Source organism: Acartia tonsa, chromosome 11 (genome assembly GCF_053477335.1).
Source record: "Acartia tonsa isolate MP-2025a chromosome 11, ASM5347733v1, whole genome shotgun sequence".
NCBI classification, from domain to species: domain Eukaryota; kingdom Metazoa; phylum Arthropoda; class Copepoda; order Calanoida; family Acartiidae; genus Acartia; species Acartia tonsa.
In genome coordinates, this window is record NC_137270.1 from 4538415 (window position 1) to 4557542 (window position 19128).

At 31.0% G+C, this 19128-nt stretch overlaps 1 protein-coding gene across 1 annotated transcript in view; it reads right to left on the reverse strand.

The window, feature by feature from the left end:
* The window catches only part of LOC145332483 (uncharacterized), a 57879-nt gene extending 39152 nt beyond the window's left edge, over positions 1 to 18727 (reverse strand). Inside the window, exons 1-2 of the mRNA XM_080177485.1 lie at positions 18620 to 18727; positions 12995 to 13069 (exon numbers count right to left, since the gene is read on the reverse strand). Coding sequence (XP_080033611.1) covers positions 12995 to 13069; positions 18620 to 18635 — 91 coding nt within the window. The 5' untranslated portion in view covers positions 18636 to 18727. The remainder of the gene's footprint in view (positions 1 to 12994; positions 13070 to 18619) is intronic.
* Between the last annotated feature and the right edge of the window lie 401 nt (positions 18728 to 19128).

The window sequence follows — 19128 nt, forward strand, 5'->3', positions numbered from 1 at the left end:
AACGTTTATGTAACTGAACAAAAGGAAATTTTCCATTGTACACTTTGAAAATTTATACAGTAGAGTTATTTTTAACTAATAAAGTTGATACAAAGAAATTTTTGGTTAAACTTGGAAATAACTAAGATTTTATTAAAACACACATAATTTATCTTAAAGCAAGATTTACACATGACACTGGGAAGAGGCTTCGAGAAAAAAACAAGGATGACATTATCCACTAAAGAACAGCTCACAAATAAGCATACAATTGACAGTTTATACGTTGGATACAAATTATCCCCAAAACAAAAAAATAATTTAATCATGAATTTTATAAAAACTTGAATTTGTAAATTTAAAAAAAAAATTTGTATTCAATTTAAACAGAAGACGATAAAAAAAACTTGCTAATTAATACTATTTTGTTTATTTAGTTTAATTTTTACCTAACACTTTTATTTATTTACCAAATTAATGGTTAAATTAGAATAAACATTAAGTTTTGTACAGTACTTGAAATAACTTGTGACAGGATGTCTGTTTATATCGAAGGATCTCGCTAACCACTAAACCAATATGGCTCTCCTTCACAGTGTGTAGCGTCTCACAGGTCCTGGAAAGGTTTATACCTATTTTATGGAGGGGACCATCACCCTCTTAAGAGAAATCGTCCCTTAGAAAACATGACCCGCCCCCCCAAAAATTATTTCCTTTTTTTCTTTGTAAAAATAAAATTAAAAAGTAGGGTAGAGTGGACTCGTCCAAGGGGGATTCTAGAGGCGTAGCCACTGGCATTTAATTTAATTTTTGTGCTTTTTAACACAACAGTACACAGTTTGCACTTAATTAGTGATGAAAATAAAAGAATTCCAAGATTTAAACTGCATTCAAATTCTTGGGTAGTCCTGTCTGGATTGGGTTTATTGAAGCAAAACAAATCCAGCAATTTTTAGAGAAAAGAATTTAAATAAATTCAATAATTTAATTATAATACCAATTATTAGACAGACGCCTCTTTGATTTCCTAACATTTAAGTGTCCTTAATTCTAAAAATACTAAATTAGCATATTCAAGGGACTAAATGTCCAATATTAAATCAATAGTTTGTTTTATAAGGGTTTTTTTGATTAAATTATCTACAAAAACTCAAGAGATTTAAAGGGGTATGACAATAACTTATATTTGATGTGCATTCCCTCCGTTAATAAACAAAATTACCCTTTCTTTGGATTAAGATTATTGGGTGACACGTTTGGACACTGCTAGTCAATGACTCAACTAATTAAAATTTAATAAAAAAATCTTTAAGCCAACGAAAAAGGAAACGTGATTACAAAACTTTGGGAACAAGTGTAATTAACAATCCAATGTCCTCCAACTCCCTGAAAAAAAAAACAACTAATAATCCTGTGCTATTTTGAACCCAAAGCTGTCTGTTTAGGTTCAAGATTAAATATTTAGGTGATTTAGGCCAAAAACAAATCATTTTAACCTCTTTTTTTTGTCCCGCCCAAGGAGGGGTAAAGTTTTTCTAAAATATAGATAATAGAAATATTAAAAATGAGAGCATAATGTATACCTAGATAAGAAATCTAAATATTTTTTCACTAGGTATACAGGTATCATCTCGTAAAATTGTTATGCAGAACACAGTTATTGGTTGAAAAGTGTGGAATCAACCAATCACAATTTAATTAAAGTACCCGACGTTTTCGAGACCAATCATAAGATAAAAAACTTTGGTTACCAGTGTAATTAACAGTCCATTGTCCCCATACTCGGGACGTTGCCGTTCCTGCAACTGGCAGAAATACAGTGGATGTATTTTTGTCAAAATTGTTTGTCTGGATGTAAATTCGACAGTAATTTGCCATATATCAAAGGTACCCTGACAAATATACATCTAACACAGGCATTTAAACATCCAAAATTGTCAATTATACATCTATTTCTTGCCAATTTCACATATAATTTTTTTTATATGTCAAAAATACATCTTGTACATTTTTATCAATAATAAACAATAGTAAATTGTATAGTAGATATTTATACTACAAGAATATACATAATTAATATATTAGATTATGGCTAAATGTTTAAAAATTTTATTCCTTTTTCTCTGTTTACCCATTTCACGAATTATTTTTAGAATGTCATTTATTAATTAGTTTGATTGTATATATTTGTATTTTTGTATTTAATTTATTTCATCTTAATATTTATGTCAGAAAATGTACAGTACACAAATTTCAGTAATTCGTTGTATTAATTGAAAATTGTCTAATTTGAAAAAAGGCAAAAAATAATCGGCTTTATGCTTAAATCTTTGGTTTATGGCAAAGTTGACCCTATCCTCGGTCCCAAGACACTAAATATTCTGCGGATTTTAAATGGCGCCTATATAACTCAGGGATAGAGGGAGAAGTCAAAGGGAAAACAAATAAATCTTTTATGGACAATTAACAATACAAATATTTGTTTGTTCATCTAAATTTATGCAACTGCTAAAGAGAAGGAATATAGTTTTATTTATAGTTATTTATAGTTTTGAGCTAAATTTATTTTGTAATTTATATTACTTTTATTTATTTAATTTATCTAATTAATAAATCATTTTATTACAGGAAGGACATGAATACCGTTCCATGTATCCCTTAATTTGAATAAACGGATGATATTAAATTTAATATTGCAGATATCACTATGTAACCTAAACATATTAGTACGAGATTTTTGGAAAAATATTTTTATATTACCCGTTCCAGCATCCAGCATAATACAAAGTAGAATTATGTCTGTCCGTCCATCCCCTAAGATCTCGGTAACCACTGAACCGATTGGATTCTACTCTTCAGGGAATATACCTACTGGTCCTGTGGTGTTTTAGGCTATTTTCTTAGGGGGTGGGACCCACACCACAACCCCCCAAAAAACAAAAATATCCCCCAACCATTTTTTAAGGCAGGTTTTTTAAAATAGATAACACCAGAAATACTTTTTTAAAAATTACCTCTCGGTGCAAAGCCCCTAGAGGCTAGGGGCGAAGCCGCTAGTACTTAATATGCGGCTGAAATCAGGGAGGGGACATGGACTATCCTTATACTAAAGTAACAGGATGTTTGTCTGTGTGTCTGTCTGTGTGTACCGAAGGATCTCGCTAACCGCTGAACCGATCGGGTTCTCCTTAACAGGGTAGCTTCTCATAAGTCCCGGGAAGGTTTATAACTATTTTGGGGGAGGGTACCACCACCCTCCCAAGAGAAATGACAAAAAAATATAAAAAAAAATTTAATTTAGGGGAGACTTCAACGTCAAATAAGGTGGTATCGTACATAAAAAATTAACTTTAATAAACAACAACATTTAAAGTGCCACTAGAGGCCTCTAGGGGCGTAGCCGCTAGTAATTTATAATGTTACTCATAGTTATAAAAAAAACCATTCTCTCATTCTTAAGCTTAAAAACTTGAATTGAGGTAACTTGATTAGATTTTGATTGGTTGGTTTAAACCAGCCGTATTTATGCTTTTCAACAAATAATCTTAATTTAAAAAAAAGTAATATTGTTTATACAAATTTGGGGATGTGCAATATACAAAAATCCGCATTGCCTTATCCCTTGAGATGTTTAAATACACTTTTAAAATTTGCAAAGTAAGAAGACAAATATACCAAATAAATAATACTTCTGCAATTTTTTTTTGTAGCGAAGATACTCTATAATTCACTTTGTCTGACAGTCCGTCCGTTTATCTTAATTATTTGTATTATGTATGTAATAGAAATAACAAACTATAAGATTTTTCGCCGAATTTAATAAACAAATTTCTGTCTTTTGTAGCTTAAAAATACCTATTAATGCCAAATTTTTTCGCTAACTTGTCATTTTTAAAATAAAAGTTAAGCCATAATATTGAAGAAATAATGAAATAATTTAGTAGGTAGTTAGTTATAATTTTCCTTGGTTGCGCTATATCTATCCATTAAAAAAATACAGCAATTGTATACTGCCCTGAAATTGCAATAAAGAACAAAATGGAGTTCAAAAATAAATTAAGACTGTTTAACTTCATTAGCCTAAGATAATGACTAGTTGCTGGCTAAGCCCCTAGAGACATATAAGGGCACTGCAGGTGGGGAAGTCGACTCCATAACCATTTACAATTTTAGCTTTAAAAAAAACAGACATGAGGGGGGTCATGATTTCTATGGGCGATTTCTCTTGGAAGGTGGTGGTACCCTCCCAAAAATAGGTATAAACCTTCCCAGGACCTAAATTGTAAAAGAGAAAAATATCAGTTGGGTAGTTATCAAGATTTTTTGATAAAAAACCGACCGATTAACAGACATACAAACACACAGAAAAACTGATAGAAAAACTCATAGACATCCTGTTACTATTTTAAAGGGATATTATATAAAAAATGGGGCTATGGTTTCAGGATATTTTGATACCCTTCAAATACAGTAAATTTTTCTATACCTTTCCCTCAATCAAATAAATGGCCCCTTTATGTTAAGAACGCTGCCTCTGTTGTTGTGAAAATTAAGATAATATGTAAAATATTTTTTTTTCATTGCCAAACCGCCATACAAAAACTGATGTCTTCTAGAGTAGCTACGTCTCTTTAAAAACCTCATACTGCTAACTGTATTACTAATCAGACGCTTCAAGCGTCTACACTTGTGTGTGTGTGTGTGTGTGTGTGTGTGTGAGGGTGTGTTTGTATATAAATATGTCAGTGTGTGTGTGTGTGTGTTTACATTATGTAGTACGCTTATATAACTTATTTTTAGTCTGTCCTTACGCAACGAATATCATGACCAATACTTGGCCTCATTATTTTGTATACTTTGTAAGGGTTATTAAAAGAAAGTGATAAGACAATATATTACCCATTATGTAATTTAAAATTGGTTGAAAGATTACGACACTACAGTTTGGAACAAACCAAACAAAATTTAATAAGAGTACCCACAGTTTTGAGCCAACGAGTAAGACATCATAGTCATAAAACTTTGGGTACCAGTGTAATCTTCAATGTCCACTCCCTTCCTTTATTTCATGTAGTAAGACCAGACAAAAATCTTCAAGCTGCTAACGTTAGTTCTCAGTAAAACAGCTTACTACCGAAATAGCATTTTGGAGAGATAAAAAAATAGAAAAAAGGGAAAGAGAAAGAGTTAAAGAGAAGGAACAGGGGAGAGAGAGAGGGAGAGAGAAACAAGGTCGTTCTTATCAGGGATAGAAGGAAACGACATCGGAGAGTAATAAATGCATAGAGCAGTTGGAATATGTATGGAATTCTATTTTTTGCTCGTAAGTATCTAGGTAAAATTGTTGTTAATAAATTCCCCTACCTCCCTGTGTCCTTATGTACTTTTATCACTAAGGCAAACGCTAACTTTTATATGTCTAGGGACTGCCTGTAAAACCACCAAAAAATATATCAAGAAATAGCAAAGCTACTCCATAAAAAATCGGGGAATTACGGACATTGTATTACTTTTCATTATTTCTATTTTTAGGCTTTTTGCTTTAAATTAACTCTTTTTAAGTCTTATCAAAAAACATTTTTTCGTCAGGAAAAAATAATACTCGAAAAGGTTTGGTTGTTTTTTATTATTATAATCCTTTACGTCCATAGGTCGTTTTCTAAAGGATAAATAAATAAATGTTAAGATAATAAAAATTTAAGGTTTATATTTTTAAGAAAAAGTAAAAGTATAGGTGAGCAACAAAGACAATTATTAATACATGTAACATTATGAAGTTTCTAAAAAATATATTTTAAACAGTGGGATTTTCACCACTTCAACTGTTGGATTAAGCCCCTGGAGGTTAGGGTCGAAGCCTTTTTTGATAAGTTTATAGAACTAACTAACTATGGAAGAAATAATTATTTTTTTTCTAAATATCTTATATTATTATTAGTTCAACTACTATATAACTATGGTGTTTTATTTATGTCTGATTAACAGCATATATACATAGTTAAAATATATATACTCCCTCTTTTTATCCTGCATTTTCACAAAAATACACATAAACTGTTTACTGCATCTTATTTTAACTGTACTAAAGTTTACTGTTCTGTTTCTATACTGTACGCTAGTTATTACGACGCAGAATATCATCCTTGTTTAGGAATTTAAAGTGGATGTGGAATTGGAAAAATAGCAGAAACATTAACTTGCAAAGTCTCAAATAGTTTTCAAAATAGTTCAATCCATCTTTTTTGGGGGACAATTTAAGGTCACTAGGAACAATAACTAGGACAGTGTTTGTTGACTTTAGCGTCAAGTTTATATGTTTGCTGATTGTTATTTTGTATCTCAGATCAGACAATGGCTGATAAACCGATGTACATGCCCAATGATGATACACAAAATTACCCCTTCCCTTGTGGTTGAAACGTTTGGACACTCAACTTCATAAACCAAAAATTAAAATTCAATAAAAGTCTCCAAAAATTTAAGCCAACTATTAAGAAAACAATATCATAAAACTTCGGGGACTAGTGTAATAAACAGCCAAATGTTCCCCATCTATGGAATTATTTTAAAGCAACCAAAAAAAGCATTTCCAAAAATTCAAATATGACATCTCTGTTTTTTTCTTTATCTTTCTCTCTCAACTTGAGCTATTATTAGCAATTATTTTCATAACAAAAAAATATAGGTGCTATCAAAAAGCAGCAAATTTTAATAAAAAGTATCATTAAAAATTGTCATCTTTAAATTAAATGAATTGTTATATCGACCGGCAGAAAAGTTAGAGATATATTCCACAGGGAGGGAGGGACATTGGGCTCTTTATTACACTAGTACCCAAAGTTCTTTAATAACACTTCCCTAAAAACATTGGAGACTTTTATTGGTTTGTTCATTAAGTGTTGAGTGTCTAAAGAATTCGACCACTAATTGTGATCTAGGGAAGGGGTAATGTCGTGTATCATAATTGGAAATGTACATCAAAGGCTATTGTCTTATTCCTTTATATAGCTGTATAGTTCATCTAACTTTAATTTTACTATCTACCTTCTATTACTTTTATCATTTTCACTAATCAATTTTGCTTTAGATAGATGACTAGCGTGAAATTTGCTACCTCTCAATTTTAGTAAATATTGCACGGACAAAAAATGATTTAGCAGTGTCTCTTAAGTGTCTGAGAAGTGTTTATTCATTACAGTGATATTACAAATATTTGCAAAAATAAAACATTTTATGAAAATATATGTTTTTTTTAAATCTTCCAAAAGAAATAAGAAAATCCTCCAAAATAATTAAATAATTGAAAATTGTCTTTAAAAACAAAGTATTATTTTTTTGTTAGATACAGGAAAAGGGACCCCAATATCCAAGCTATTCAAGAAAGATCACTGTTCTTCAAATTTGGATTTAGGAGGGGGGAGGTATAAACTCCTTTTGGTTACATAAAAAAACATTATGTTATTGTGTAAAAATACAAATTATCAAATATTTATTATTAAAGACAGACAAAACTCATAATCTAATTCAACATGGATGACAAATCATTTTCAATCATAGAAAATTAAACAATAAATCTTTAAATATAGATGTATGACCGGACATCTACCTGGATACCTCTACCTTTTTCGTCTTCTTGCAAATTGCTTTCTGTTCTTTTGAATTTACGGCTGTGTTAATATTCCCGACGCTATAGGTTGATTTTCAAAGACCCAATTGAAAGTCATCACATAGTCCTCGGGGTAGGGGCATACATTTATTTAACCCCTTACTCCCTTTATTATTTCACTCTAATAATCAAACCAAAAAGTCCCAAATTTATCAATGGTGACTAGGCTGAGAAATTCAAGGAAAATAGACACAAATTAATTTCTGTTAAATTAATAGTTATTATCTGTCTTTAAAGGGATATTTATGGATGTTAAAAGTATAATTGTTTAGATTAGTGCATGAATTATTTCAATCATTATCTGTGAAAAATATTAAAATAAGCATTTTACAACACAAACTTTTTTTTAGAATAATGTTTTTTCACAATTGTTAAGAATTATCGGTGTGCTAGAAACAGTACAGGCGTTGTATGCAAAAAATAATAGAGGAAAAATCCTTATCTTTATTATCGGCGTTGCTACAAAAGACCAACTCTACAAAAGACCAACGCCTACAAAAGACCAACGCCTACAAAAGACCAACGCCTACAAAAGACCAACGCCTACAAAAGACCAACACCTACATAAGACCAACAACTACAAAAGGGTCAATTTTTTAAAAGCAAGGTTGTATCGGGTTCGAAACTATTCCGTTACGTAGCAAACACAGACTTTGGACAAACTGTCGGACGGAATTTTAAAATTCAGCCTGTGGACAAAGTTATTCATGAAAGGATTTTTGGTTTCGAATTTTGTCCTTGTGTTTTAATCGCCATATTGGATATCATTAAAATTGGAAGATTTTTTCTTTAAAATTTAGAAGATTTTCAAGTCATTATTTGATTACATTGATACAAAAAAATAATTACAATTTTTTTCTTGTAATTGTGTCGCTTAAAATCTATTTAAAGCATACATTATATTCATTATATTTATTAATTTGATAAATACAAATATGATGCTACACCAGTTGCAGCTATAGACCTTCCAGCTCTACGATTTTTTGTAGTCGTTGGTCTTTTGTAGGCGTTGGTCTTTTGTAGGGTTGGTCTTTTGTAGGCGTTGGTCTTTTGTAGAACCGACTAGTTGGTCTTTTGTAGGCGTTGGTCTTTTGTAGAGTTGGTCTTTTGTAGCAACGCCTTATTATCAAAACAGTTGAACTATTTCCTAATCTAAAGAGTAAAAGTGTTGATAGAGTGAGCCTTTCAAAATATTTACATAGTTTGATAAAAATAGCAAAAGTCGGCAATCTTTAGAGATGTAAAAATGGACAATAAATTGATGTACATGTACATCTCCAATGATGATACACAAAATTACTCCTTCGGTAGATAACAATTAGTGGTTAAACGTTTAGAAAACTAACTTAATAAAAAATTAAATAAAAGGTTTTAATGTTGGTAAACTAACGAATAAGAAAACGTTATTTTAAAACTTTGGGGACTGATTTGGATAACTCTTAAAAAAATTCAACCAAAGTTTACACAATTAAATTTATTTTAAATTAAACATTTTCTGTCATTATCTTCCAAGGAGGGTTGTTTATTACACTAGTACCCAAAGTTTTACAATAAAATTTTCTCATTCACTGGCTCAGCAAATTTGGGGAATTTAATTGAATTGTAATTGGTTATTCATTCAGTGGAGTGTCTTATCCCTTAGATCCCTGCTTATATTCAGTGAAAAGAAGTAATAGTTATTTCTCGCATCGTATTATAAACAGCTTTCCGCGGATATAGAATGTACAATTATAAGATTAAAACCAGTTTTTTTAGCCCGTGCCTTCGGTTTTTAACTTATGAATGTACATTTTTTATTCGTAGAAAGCTTGATATAATACGATGCTAGACATAGTTTTTTCGTATGGATGAGAACCGGTTCTTATCCACCAGATTCGAATGAATACGAGAATAGTTATTTCTCGCATCGTATTATAAACGGCTTTCCGCGGATATAGAAAGTACAATTAAGAGATTAAAACTTGGTTTTTTAGCCCCGAGGTGCCGAAGGTACCGGCTAAAAAACTGGTTTTAATCTTGTACATTTCTATATTCGTAGAAAGCTGGATATAATACGATGCTAGACATAGTTTTTTCGTATGGATGAGAACCGGTTCTTATCCACCAGATTCGAATGAATACGAGAAAATATCTATCTTCTTGTCTGGACTAATATTGTCTAATTGCTGACTAAAAAACATAAATAATGACTTTAAAAATTAGTGACTATTATAAATGAAGGGCCAAAAAGCTAATTTGCAGACCACTAAATGTTTAGGCATGACTTTCATGTTATATAATACGGCGTTCTCTTCTTAAATTTTTTTTTTCAATTTTGAAAATTTGAGTACCCCCCCCCCCCCCCCCGCCAGAACAACTATTTGCCGAGCCCTGCGGCTAGGCAGGCAATTTCAAAATTGAAAAAAAAAATTTCTAAGAGGATATTACCTAGAAATCTATAATACAAAGCTCTTAATACAAAGAAATGTTATTCTGGGTCAGTTGTGTTCTAGTTTTGAGTGAAGATTCATAATGGTTGAGTTGTATTATTAAAGAATAGTTAGTACTTCACAGACAAAGGTCATGCAATCAAAGGTTTGATTATCTGTTGGATGTTACTTAACCTTATATCCACCAGAAGGTGTTAGAGTATTGCATCCCATTACAAGCGGATGAAGCCCTTGGGTTCTCTAGATGATCACTAAAGAATCTTCTTTACCTTATTAAATCTTTTTCAACTAGTAGCACAAAATTTCTAGAGAATATTTTGACTAATGTAGCCATAATATTAAAATAAGCATTATACAGAATTTGCAGTGTTGACACCCATGGTGAAAATAGGATAATACCTATGTTGACATTAGGTGTAAAAATATAGTCTACTATACAGCATGACACTCAAAATTTTAATTTGTGGCAATTTGTTTCAAATTAACCCAAAATAATGGCTTAAATCGTTTTGAAAATTTTCATTATGGAATTTACAAAAAAAATAACCCTTCTGTAGAAGATTACAATATGTGGTTGAAACGTTTGGTCACTCAACTAAATGAGCTAACCAATCAAAATTTGATAAAAAAAGTTCCCAAGGTTGTTAAGCCAACGAATGAAAAAAAGGTTAGTAAAAGACTTTGTGGAAAAAAATATTAAATAACTCAATATCCCTTCCCTCCCTGGAAAAGCCTAGGGATAAATGATACCTCAAATATTTTTTTATGGGCCATACTGTATTTAGAGACTAAATACATACACCTAAATGATGATATATGTAGTCTATGTACTGTCTACATCGATGTACTTTCAGGGCTAGAAAGGACAGAAATAGACACTTTTCGTCAAATGTAGAGAAAAGGGGAACAAATGTGCTTAATTTAATTTCTCGTATTCATTCGAATCCGGTGGATAGGAACCGGTTCTCATCCATACGAAAAAACTATGTCTATCATCGTATTATATCCAGCTTTCTACGAATATAAAAATGTACAATTATAAGATTAAAACAAGTTTATTTAGCCCGTGCCTTCGGCACCTCGGGGCTAAAAAAACTTGTTTTTGTCTTATAATTGTACATTCTATATCCGCGGAAAGCCGTTTATAATACGATGAAAGAAATAACTATTCCAGTACAGCTTCGAAACCGATTAGCAACCGCTGGATAATAAGTTCTGAGTCATAAAGAAAAATCAAGTAAAGTATCCTATTTTAGACATTTTTACGAATAATAGAAGAAAAATCAATACCAGTTTTAATGTCTTGGTCCTTTAGACCATCAGGGTCAATATTATTTGAATTTATCTTAGTTAACTAGAACACAACTTTCCCCCTGTAAAAATTATAATTAAACAAAATTTAAAAAAGAATGGAAAAAAGATGAATCAACGATCAAAACAAAAGTACATTTCAGAGACTATGCAATACATTACTGAGAAGTGTTTCTAGGCGTCCAAAGACAATTGATATCAAGGTAAATTTCAAAAGACTGTAAATAACTACGAAATTATTCTAGTTGACCAAATTATTATGTTCAATAAATCATAGTAATGCTTTTCTGCAAATATGACACCCACCCACCAGGCTTTTGCACTGTGTGCTTGAAAACATAAAAAAAATATTTAAAATACGTCTTACAGACGAGGCTACTGTCCATGACACTTTAACGTCATATCCAACAAACAAGCATAACTAAGGAGCGCTTATTTCTCCTTTCCTGTCCAAAGTATTGGGTTAAGTAACACCCAATATATAATCAACTCTTTGATTGCACCACCTTTAGCTAAAAGTCCTAACTATTCTTTGTGATGAATTGCGCCTCTGTTGGGCCAAAGCATTCCCCAAGGCAGTCCCAAACGTAGGAGTGGAAAAACATCAGAGTGGAAAAACGCAGGAGTCCCAAACGTCGGAGTGGGACAAACGTCGGAGTGGACAAATGCAGGATTTTTGGGACAAACATCGGAGTGGACAAACACAGGAGTCCCAAATTTTTTTTTTCAATTTAAAATTTTTTTTTCAATTTAGGTTAGCTAGGTTAGGTTAGGTTATAGGCCAGGGGGACGAGTGCTGCGGCTAGGCAGGCTAGGGGGCCGAGCGCTGCGGCCTTAGTCATTATTTTGTAGACAGGGGTATAAAAATTTCAAAATTGTTATATTATTAAAATAGCGGACACTCCTAGGTTTTACTTAAGCAATGTCCACTCCGACGTTTATCCCACTCCGACGTTTGGGACTCCTGCGTTTGTCCACTCCGACATTTGGGGTAGGACCCATTCCCCCTTCTTAAACTATTAAAATTGTTGCGGATCTGACAAAGCAGCAATAGTAACCAAATTATGAAAAGCACAGATACAAATTTTGGTGCAAACAAAAAATATCAATTAACAATAAATAAATTGCGGAATCAGTCCAGCCGTTGAAGAGATCTTACTGAATTCACATAAACTACTTTAAAGCTTTGCAATTATTTTTCTGAACAAAATACTCTACTATGATTTATATGATATAAATGGGTTTTAAAAGCAGTTAAAACGTCCAATTAGTCTGATACAAAAATGATAAAATGCTGTTTTAAGATTTACACATAAAATAAAGATGTGAATGCAGCGTAAAGTGTATCACATCAGCTTCATTGAAAATGGAGATTGTCAATCTTTCCAGGTCCCTGTCATAATAATGACTTTAATTATCCTCACATGGAAGTAACATGATGTATTTTTCTGTCAATTTTTTTTGGTGAATGTGTAAAAATATAAAAAAAAATCTCTAACACATATTCTTAAGATTAAAAAAGTACAATGTCCATGATTTAAACGGCTGAATGTAAATATGTTACTTTACTACCTATACAAAAAAAAACTGGGAGCGAAGCAACACTTACCGCAAACGTGGCAGGTGGCTGTTTTGGGTATTTCATATCTCTTGCGAGGAGCTGTGGACTTTTTCTTATCTCCACCTAAGAAATAAAAACAATACATTGTGCTTAAGAAGTAATCATTTTTTACAAGATGGAAATTTGAAGGCAACGAACTTGATCTTTAGGTGAATTGTCTATCTCTCATCCGAATGATTTTAAAGGAAGTTTCATGGTGGTCTTTTTAGAACAAATATCATATAAACCTTTACTATTCCTTAATAGAATCACTTTTTAGTGTATGTTTAAAACTCACGGAGGAAGGGAACATTGGCCTGTTCTTTGTGCTGGCACTAAAAATTATCTTGATAGGTTGGTACAAATTAGCAGTGTCCAAGTAAAGGGGAATAAATTCATTTATCATCCAATGTCTAATCCCCTAAAAATCTTACAATCTGGTTTGTTACATGCTCTGTTTAAGTCAAAAGCAGAACAGCAGACTAACCAACATACCGTGCTAATCTTAGCTTTGCTTTTAGTGAAACAATATTTTGAAATGTCAAGTTATCATTTATGTTAAAAAACTAATCTACTTGTGGTAAGTTTACTAATTTTAAAGGGATAAGTATATGATAAATAAACCAATGCTAAATTTTGTTTCAGCTTTAGAAATAAAGGGAAAAAATTTAAAAGCGACGTTCAGAAAAACGTCAATGTAAGATAGTATTAAATTATCTAGGGTGAGGCGGGGCATTACCGGTAATTTTTTTGGTTTTTTGAAAAAAAAATGGGGTAAAAATCAATATTTCTAAATAGGACCAAGACCATTAGAAAGCTTACGGAAAGGACTATCAGGTCCTAATAGGACGTTATCCTAGGACTTTTAGAAGTTTGTCATAATTGGACTCAAAGAAATTACCGATAAATGCCCAACGGTGGGGCATTGTGGGTAACGTCTTTTCAACCTAAAAAAAATCGATGAAAAACGGCCAAACGGCCAGTCAAACATAAATAATCATAATTAGTATAGGTTATAGGGATTATCCACAAAAATTTTCATAAAGATCGGACTATTCCTTCTATGTCAAAAACATTTTTTTTTAAAAGACGAGAAAGAAGGTGTATCAACTTTTTTTTTATAGCTAGCCGGTTCTTTTAGTAAGTAGTAGATGTAAAATTTTTCATAGAATTCAGATATGCAATCGTTTTTTTTGTAGACCTCTTATTTTTTAAGTAATTTAAGTTTTTAAAAAAAATAATTAAGTCGGTTTTAAGGTACTAAAACGCAACAAAATAAAAGAAGAAAATGGCCAGTAAGAACAAAAATAGTAAGATCTTTAATTTGACACCTTACTTTTAAAATTCTGTTGAGTAATTATTGAAAAAATCTATTTTTTTAACCTCGGTTTAATAAAAACTTTAGACCTAAATATTTTCTCAAACAGACATAAAAAACATGGGTTCATATATACCTTTAGAATCAGAAAAATATTACGAATCCATTGTAAGCAAAATTGAAAAAAAGTAAAAAAATAAAAAAATAAACAAATGGCCAATTATATTTTTTGTTCAGGCAACACTATCGTCTTCCCTTTTTTACCCCCTCTTTACCCCCTTCCCATTTTTATACTCAATTCAAGAATTAAGACGTTGCCTGTACAATATAATATGATATTTTCATATAATTCCTTTTATTGTAGTTTATATACTATATTGTAAACTTTTTTTTTCAATTTTGCTTACAATGGATTCATAATATTTTTCTGATTCTAAAGGTATATATGAACCCATATTTTTTTACCTGTGAAATAATAAAATTAAGTTCAAAGTTTTTATTCTCGTGGGTTTAAAAAAATCGATTTTTTCAATAACTACCTGACAGAATTGAAAAAGTAAGGTGTCAAATTAAAGATCTTAATATTTTTGTTCATAATGACCATTTTCTTTCTTTTTTTTGTTGCATTTTAGTACCTTAAAATCAACTTAATTTTTTTTTTTTAAACTTAAATTACTTAAAAAATAAGAGGTCTACAAAAAAACCGATTGCATATTTGAATTCTATGAAAAATTTTACATCTACTACTTACTAAAAGAACCGGCTAGCTATAAAAAAAATAGTTGATACACCTTCTTTCGATTTTTTTTCACAAAAATTTTCCTAAAAAATTAAATTTAATTTTTTTTATATATAAAAACCTGTTCTATTCTTTTTTTGGCCTAATTCTTAAAAAGCCCATATTGAATTTCAGATTTTACCAAAGAAAACCTGAAAATTGATCTTAAAAATCGAATTTGAATTTTTTTTCGACGTTACCGAAAAATACCCCGCGCGAACTTTGGTCATTTTTGAAAAAAATATTAACTCTACATTTAAGCTCTCAATGGATTTGGAAAGAGCGGGCAATTCTTAGTTCAAAAGGTTTTTAAGGATCAGTTCTAGGTCTTACCAATTTTTGTGTAGGTCGATCTTTATACACCTAGGTGAAAAAAATTTTGAAGAAAACATATTTTCGTCCGACTTTGAGACCCAAAAAGTACCCTTAAAATTCATCTCACAAAAATTTCATTAAATACTTTTTTGTAGGCAATTTAATAAGGAACAAATTTGCTTTTATGTTTTTTTCTGTCAGTCGATTAGAACATGGAGAAAAATGTCATTTTCTGAAGGTGGGGAAAAAATTACCGGTAATGCCCCTTACCGGTTAATGCCTCGCTTGACCCTAATAGAATTGCTTTATAAGGAAAAATGGTCCTTCTCTTAAGGTACCTATTGATAACTGACCATTAACTCAACCTCCCTTACTTGTAACTAAATAACCCCAGCGGGGTTACCCAGTACCCAATCTAACCTAACCTTGCTTGACCTAAAGTACTAAACAGACAAATTAAAACTAACACCTCTTCCATATTTTCAATTTATTAAAAACTAAGGGGCGGGGTTTCTATGCTCAACAAGGCACTTTGAGGGAAAATATATGAGAAACAAAACTTAAATTACCAAACAAATCTCTGTATAGCTATTGGAAATAGACTAATAATCATAACCATTTATTTTCAGATTAGAAAGAAAGATATTGGGATTCTAATCTATTTTAATTATTTTTTGATTCTGTCAAATTCAAAAAAGTGAAAATAAAGTAAAAAATATATACCTAAAAAGATTTGTTTTATTGAAAACTTAAGCCTTTTTGTCCTTTTAACTACAGGCATAAAAACTAAGAGACCAAACGTAAAATTGAAAATCTGAAGAAAATAGCCAGGATACGATATATATATATATATGATATATTCATACATTTGAAAGACACACATACATCCTATTTCTATTTCTTAAAAGGCAAAAAACACATTATATAGGTATTATTCAAATGATTAAAATATAAGTCACTTTATTTAAATTTGTAATATAAACTCGAAATTGAAAAATAAAACGTGAATCTTTTTGTGACGTAACTATGGATTTAATTGTCTTTGTTAGCAATACAGTTCTTCTAGCTCAGCTGTAGGTCAAATTGTGTTTAGCAGTGTCCTGATTTTTCAAGTTAAGCTTCAATAACCCCTCTAAGTATTGGTTTACGTCAGGTTTTAAACTATTTATCGGACGGAGGGGGAACGCCTCAAACATTGACATGTAATTTAAAAACTCCCATTTTGGCTAAGGTTGGATCCAATATGGTTTTCAAAGGAGTAGCAGTTACAGTTTTTCATTTGCAAAAATAAGACATTTGACCAAATGTTTTATTTTTTAAGACAAAAAGTATATCGTATAGTTTTCATTAAATAATACAAAGCAGTAAATTCAGTGTTAGTGTGTATGTACGCTAGGGTCTCGCAAACAGCAAATTTGGTAATAATTCATTCTGAGGGAAAAGAGGGGGGGGGGGGGCGTAACCCCTCCCATGAGAGAAATGACCTTAAGTAACATTAATCCCCTTCCAAATTAAGGGTCATTATTAATCATAATAGGGGGGGGGGGGGATATAGTTTCTCCACTAGTAAAAAGATTAAAACATTCTATCAATTGTATACCTTTTCAAGAAAAAAGTAAATTTTTATAGTTTTCAAAGAAGAAAGTAGACATGGCAATGAATCTTAGGGATAGTTATCTATTTATATTACATCGTATAATAGACAGCTTTCCACGGATATAAAAATGAAAAACCAGTTTTGTTAGCCCAAAAGGGGACGAAGGCACAGGCTAATAAAATTTTGGTATTAATCTTATGATTTTTATTTTAATATTCGTAGAAAATTGTCTGTAATTTAATGGTATACATGAATTTTCAGTTTAGATAAGACGAGGTTCTCATCCAGTGGATTTTGATCGGTTTGGTAGCCATACTGGAAATTAAGTTATTATACTTAAGATTATTTAATCATTGATGATGAAACGATAAAAATATGAAAAGGCCAAACATTTCTTAAATTGTGTATTAATCAATAAAATATTCAATGCACATAAAGAATTTTTTTAAAAGAGAACTTATTCGAATCCATGAGAAAAGGCATTTTATTGAAATTGCGCTAGCACTGTCAGGAAGAATAAGAATAAATATTCAGCAATTTTTTTCATCTTCTTGTAAACTAAAACAAATAAGTTGGGTGGGCGGACCTCGAGCCCCCGTGAAACGCCCCCTCCCTAATTTTTCCCTGTTTTTTACATGTTACGAGCGAACTATTCTATGTAGGAGGGGGTTAATACCTCTTGGGGCGATGTCCCTAGAGGCTATGGCAAATCCGCTAGTCTAATAAACTAGACCTCATTCTGTTTGAAAAGTTAAATATTTTTTTAAACTGGTTAATATCTCTGATAATTTGTCACAATTCTCCGTGAACTTTTAAGATTTAATTTGCATTGACCTAATAATTAAATTCAAGAATTTTAATTAAGATAAAAAAAATATCAAGGACAATTATGTTCAATTGAAGCGAATTAACTAGCTAACAAAACAAGATTAAATGGCGCTTTACCACAAAATATTTATAAAAACTGATACCCACGGGCCACGACCCTTCTATTTTTTCAAAAATTAAGGGGAAGGGTAGTTCGCTGTTTGTTTATATTGTTAAGTGATAGCCCCGCATGGTTAGTCATAAGAAAAATATAAGTTATGTTAGTCAGCTATGAGTTTCACTTTATTAGAGTACTGGTGTAAGATCCAAGTAATATTAAAACCATTCTTACTACCCACTAATATTTTAATTTCCTAAAAAAATGCCATTTAGCTTAAAATAATTAAAATTGCATTTTTAATTAATGTAATAAAGGAAACATAATGGTAATTAATTTAGTCATAGCTTTTATTAGAATATAAAGAAAAGGTCTTTTATATCCAAAAGTAACAAAGAATAAGTTATCCAAAAATGTAAGAGTTGCTTTGCTAAACTTACTTTATAAGTTTTACAATATCAATGACAAGTTCAAGTTTAAAATAAGTTAGGTAGACTATTCAATCATAAGAAAAAAGTTTATTTAAGACAGAATTATGTTAATCGCTAATAGTTAAAACGTTTTGACTCTCAGCTTAAACCAACCAATCAAAATACAGTAAAAGTCCCCAAAGTTGTTAAGCTAACGAAAAATACAAAAGTTTGGGGACTAGTGTAATAAAGAGCCCAATGTCTCCTCCCTCCATGCAAAATAAAACTTACCAGCAAGGTCGTCCATTGTTGTTTTGTGATTATTGCTTCTATGTGTTCCTTCCAATAATCAAGCTTAACATTTCTAGTACATTTTTAATATTATATCTGAAATAAAACATTTCATATTAAGATTTCATGAAAAAATATGAGAAAAGCATCTCCATAAGCGTAATATGTCGGTCACAATAATTCAAAGAATATCGTACCTCTTAAAATAATTTTGCCAGTTTTCTACGAATATTGAAATAAAATTTTTAACATTAGTGCTTGTTTTATTTTCCAAGGCCTTCGGCCCCTTGGGTCTAACAAACCTGGTTTTAATTTTATACTGTTTCATTTTATTTATCGTGGAAAGCTGTCTATAATACGATGCTATAAATGTTATCAACATGGAAAATAATAAATAAGGGGACAAATTGTCTTTCTTCAGATGTTACTAAAAGTCCCTTCAAATTATAGGTAGTAATTCAAACTAATTGACCTCATAAACCCTTTTTTATGGATCTATAATTAGTTTA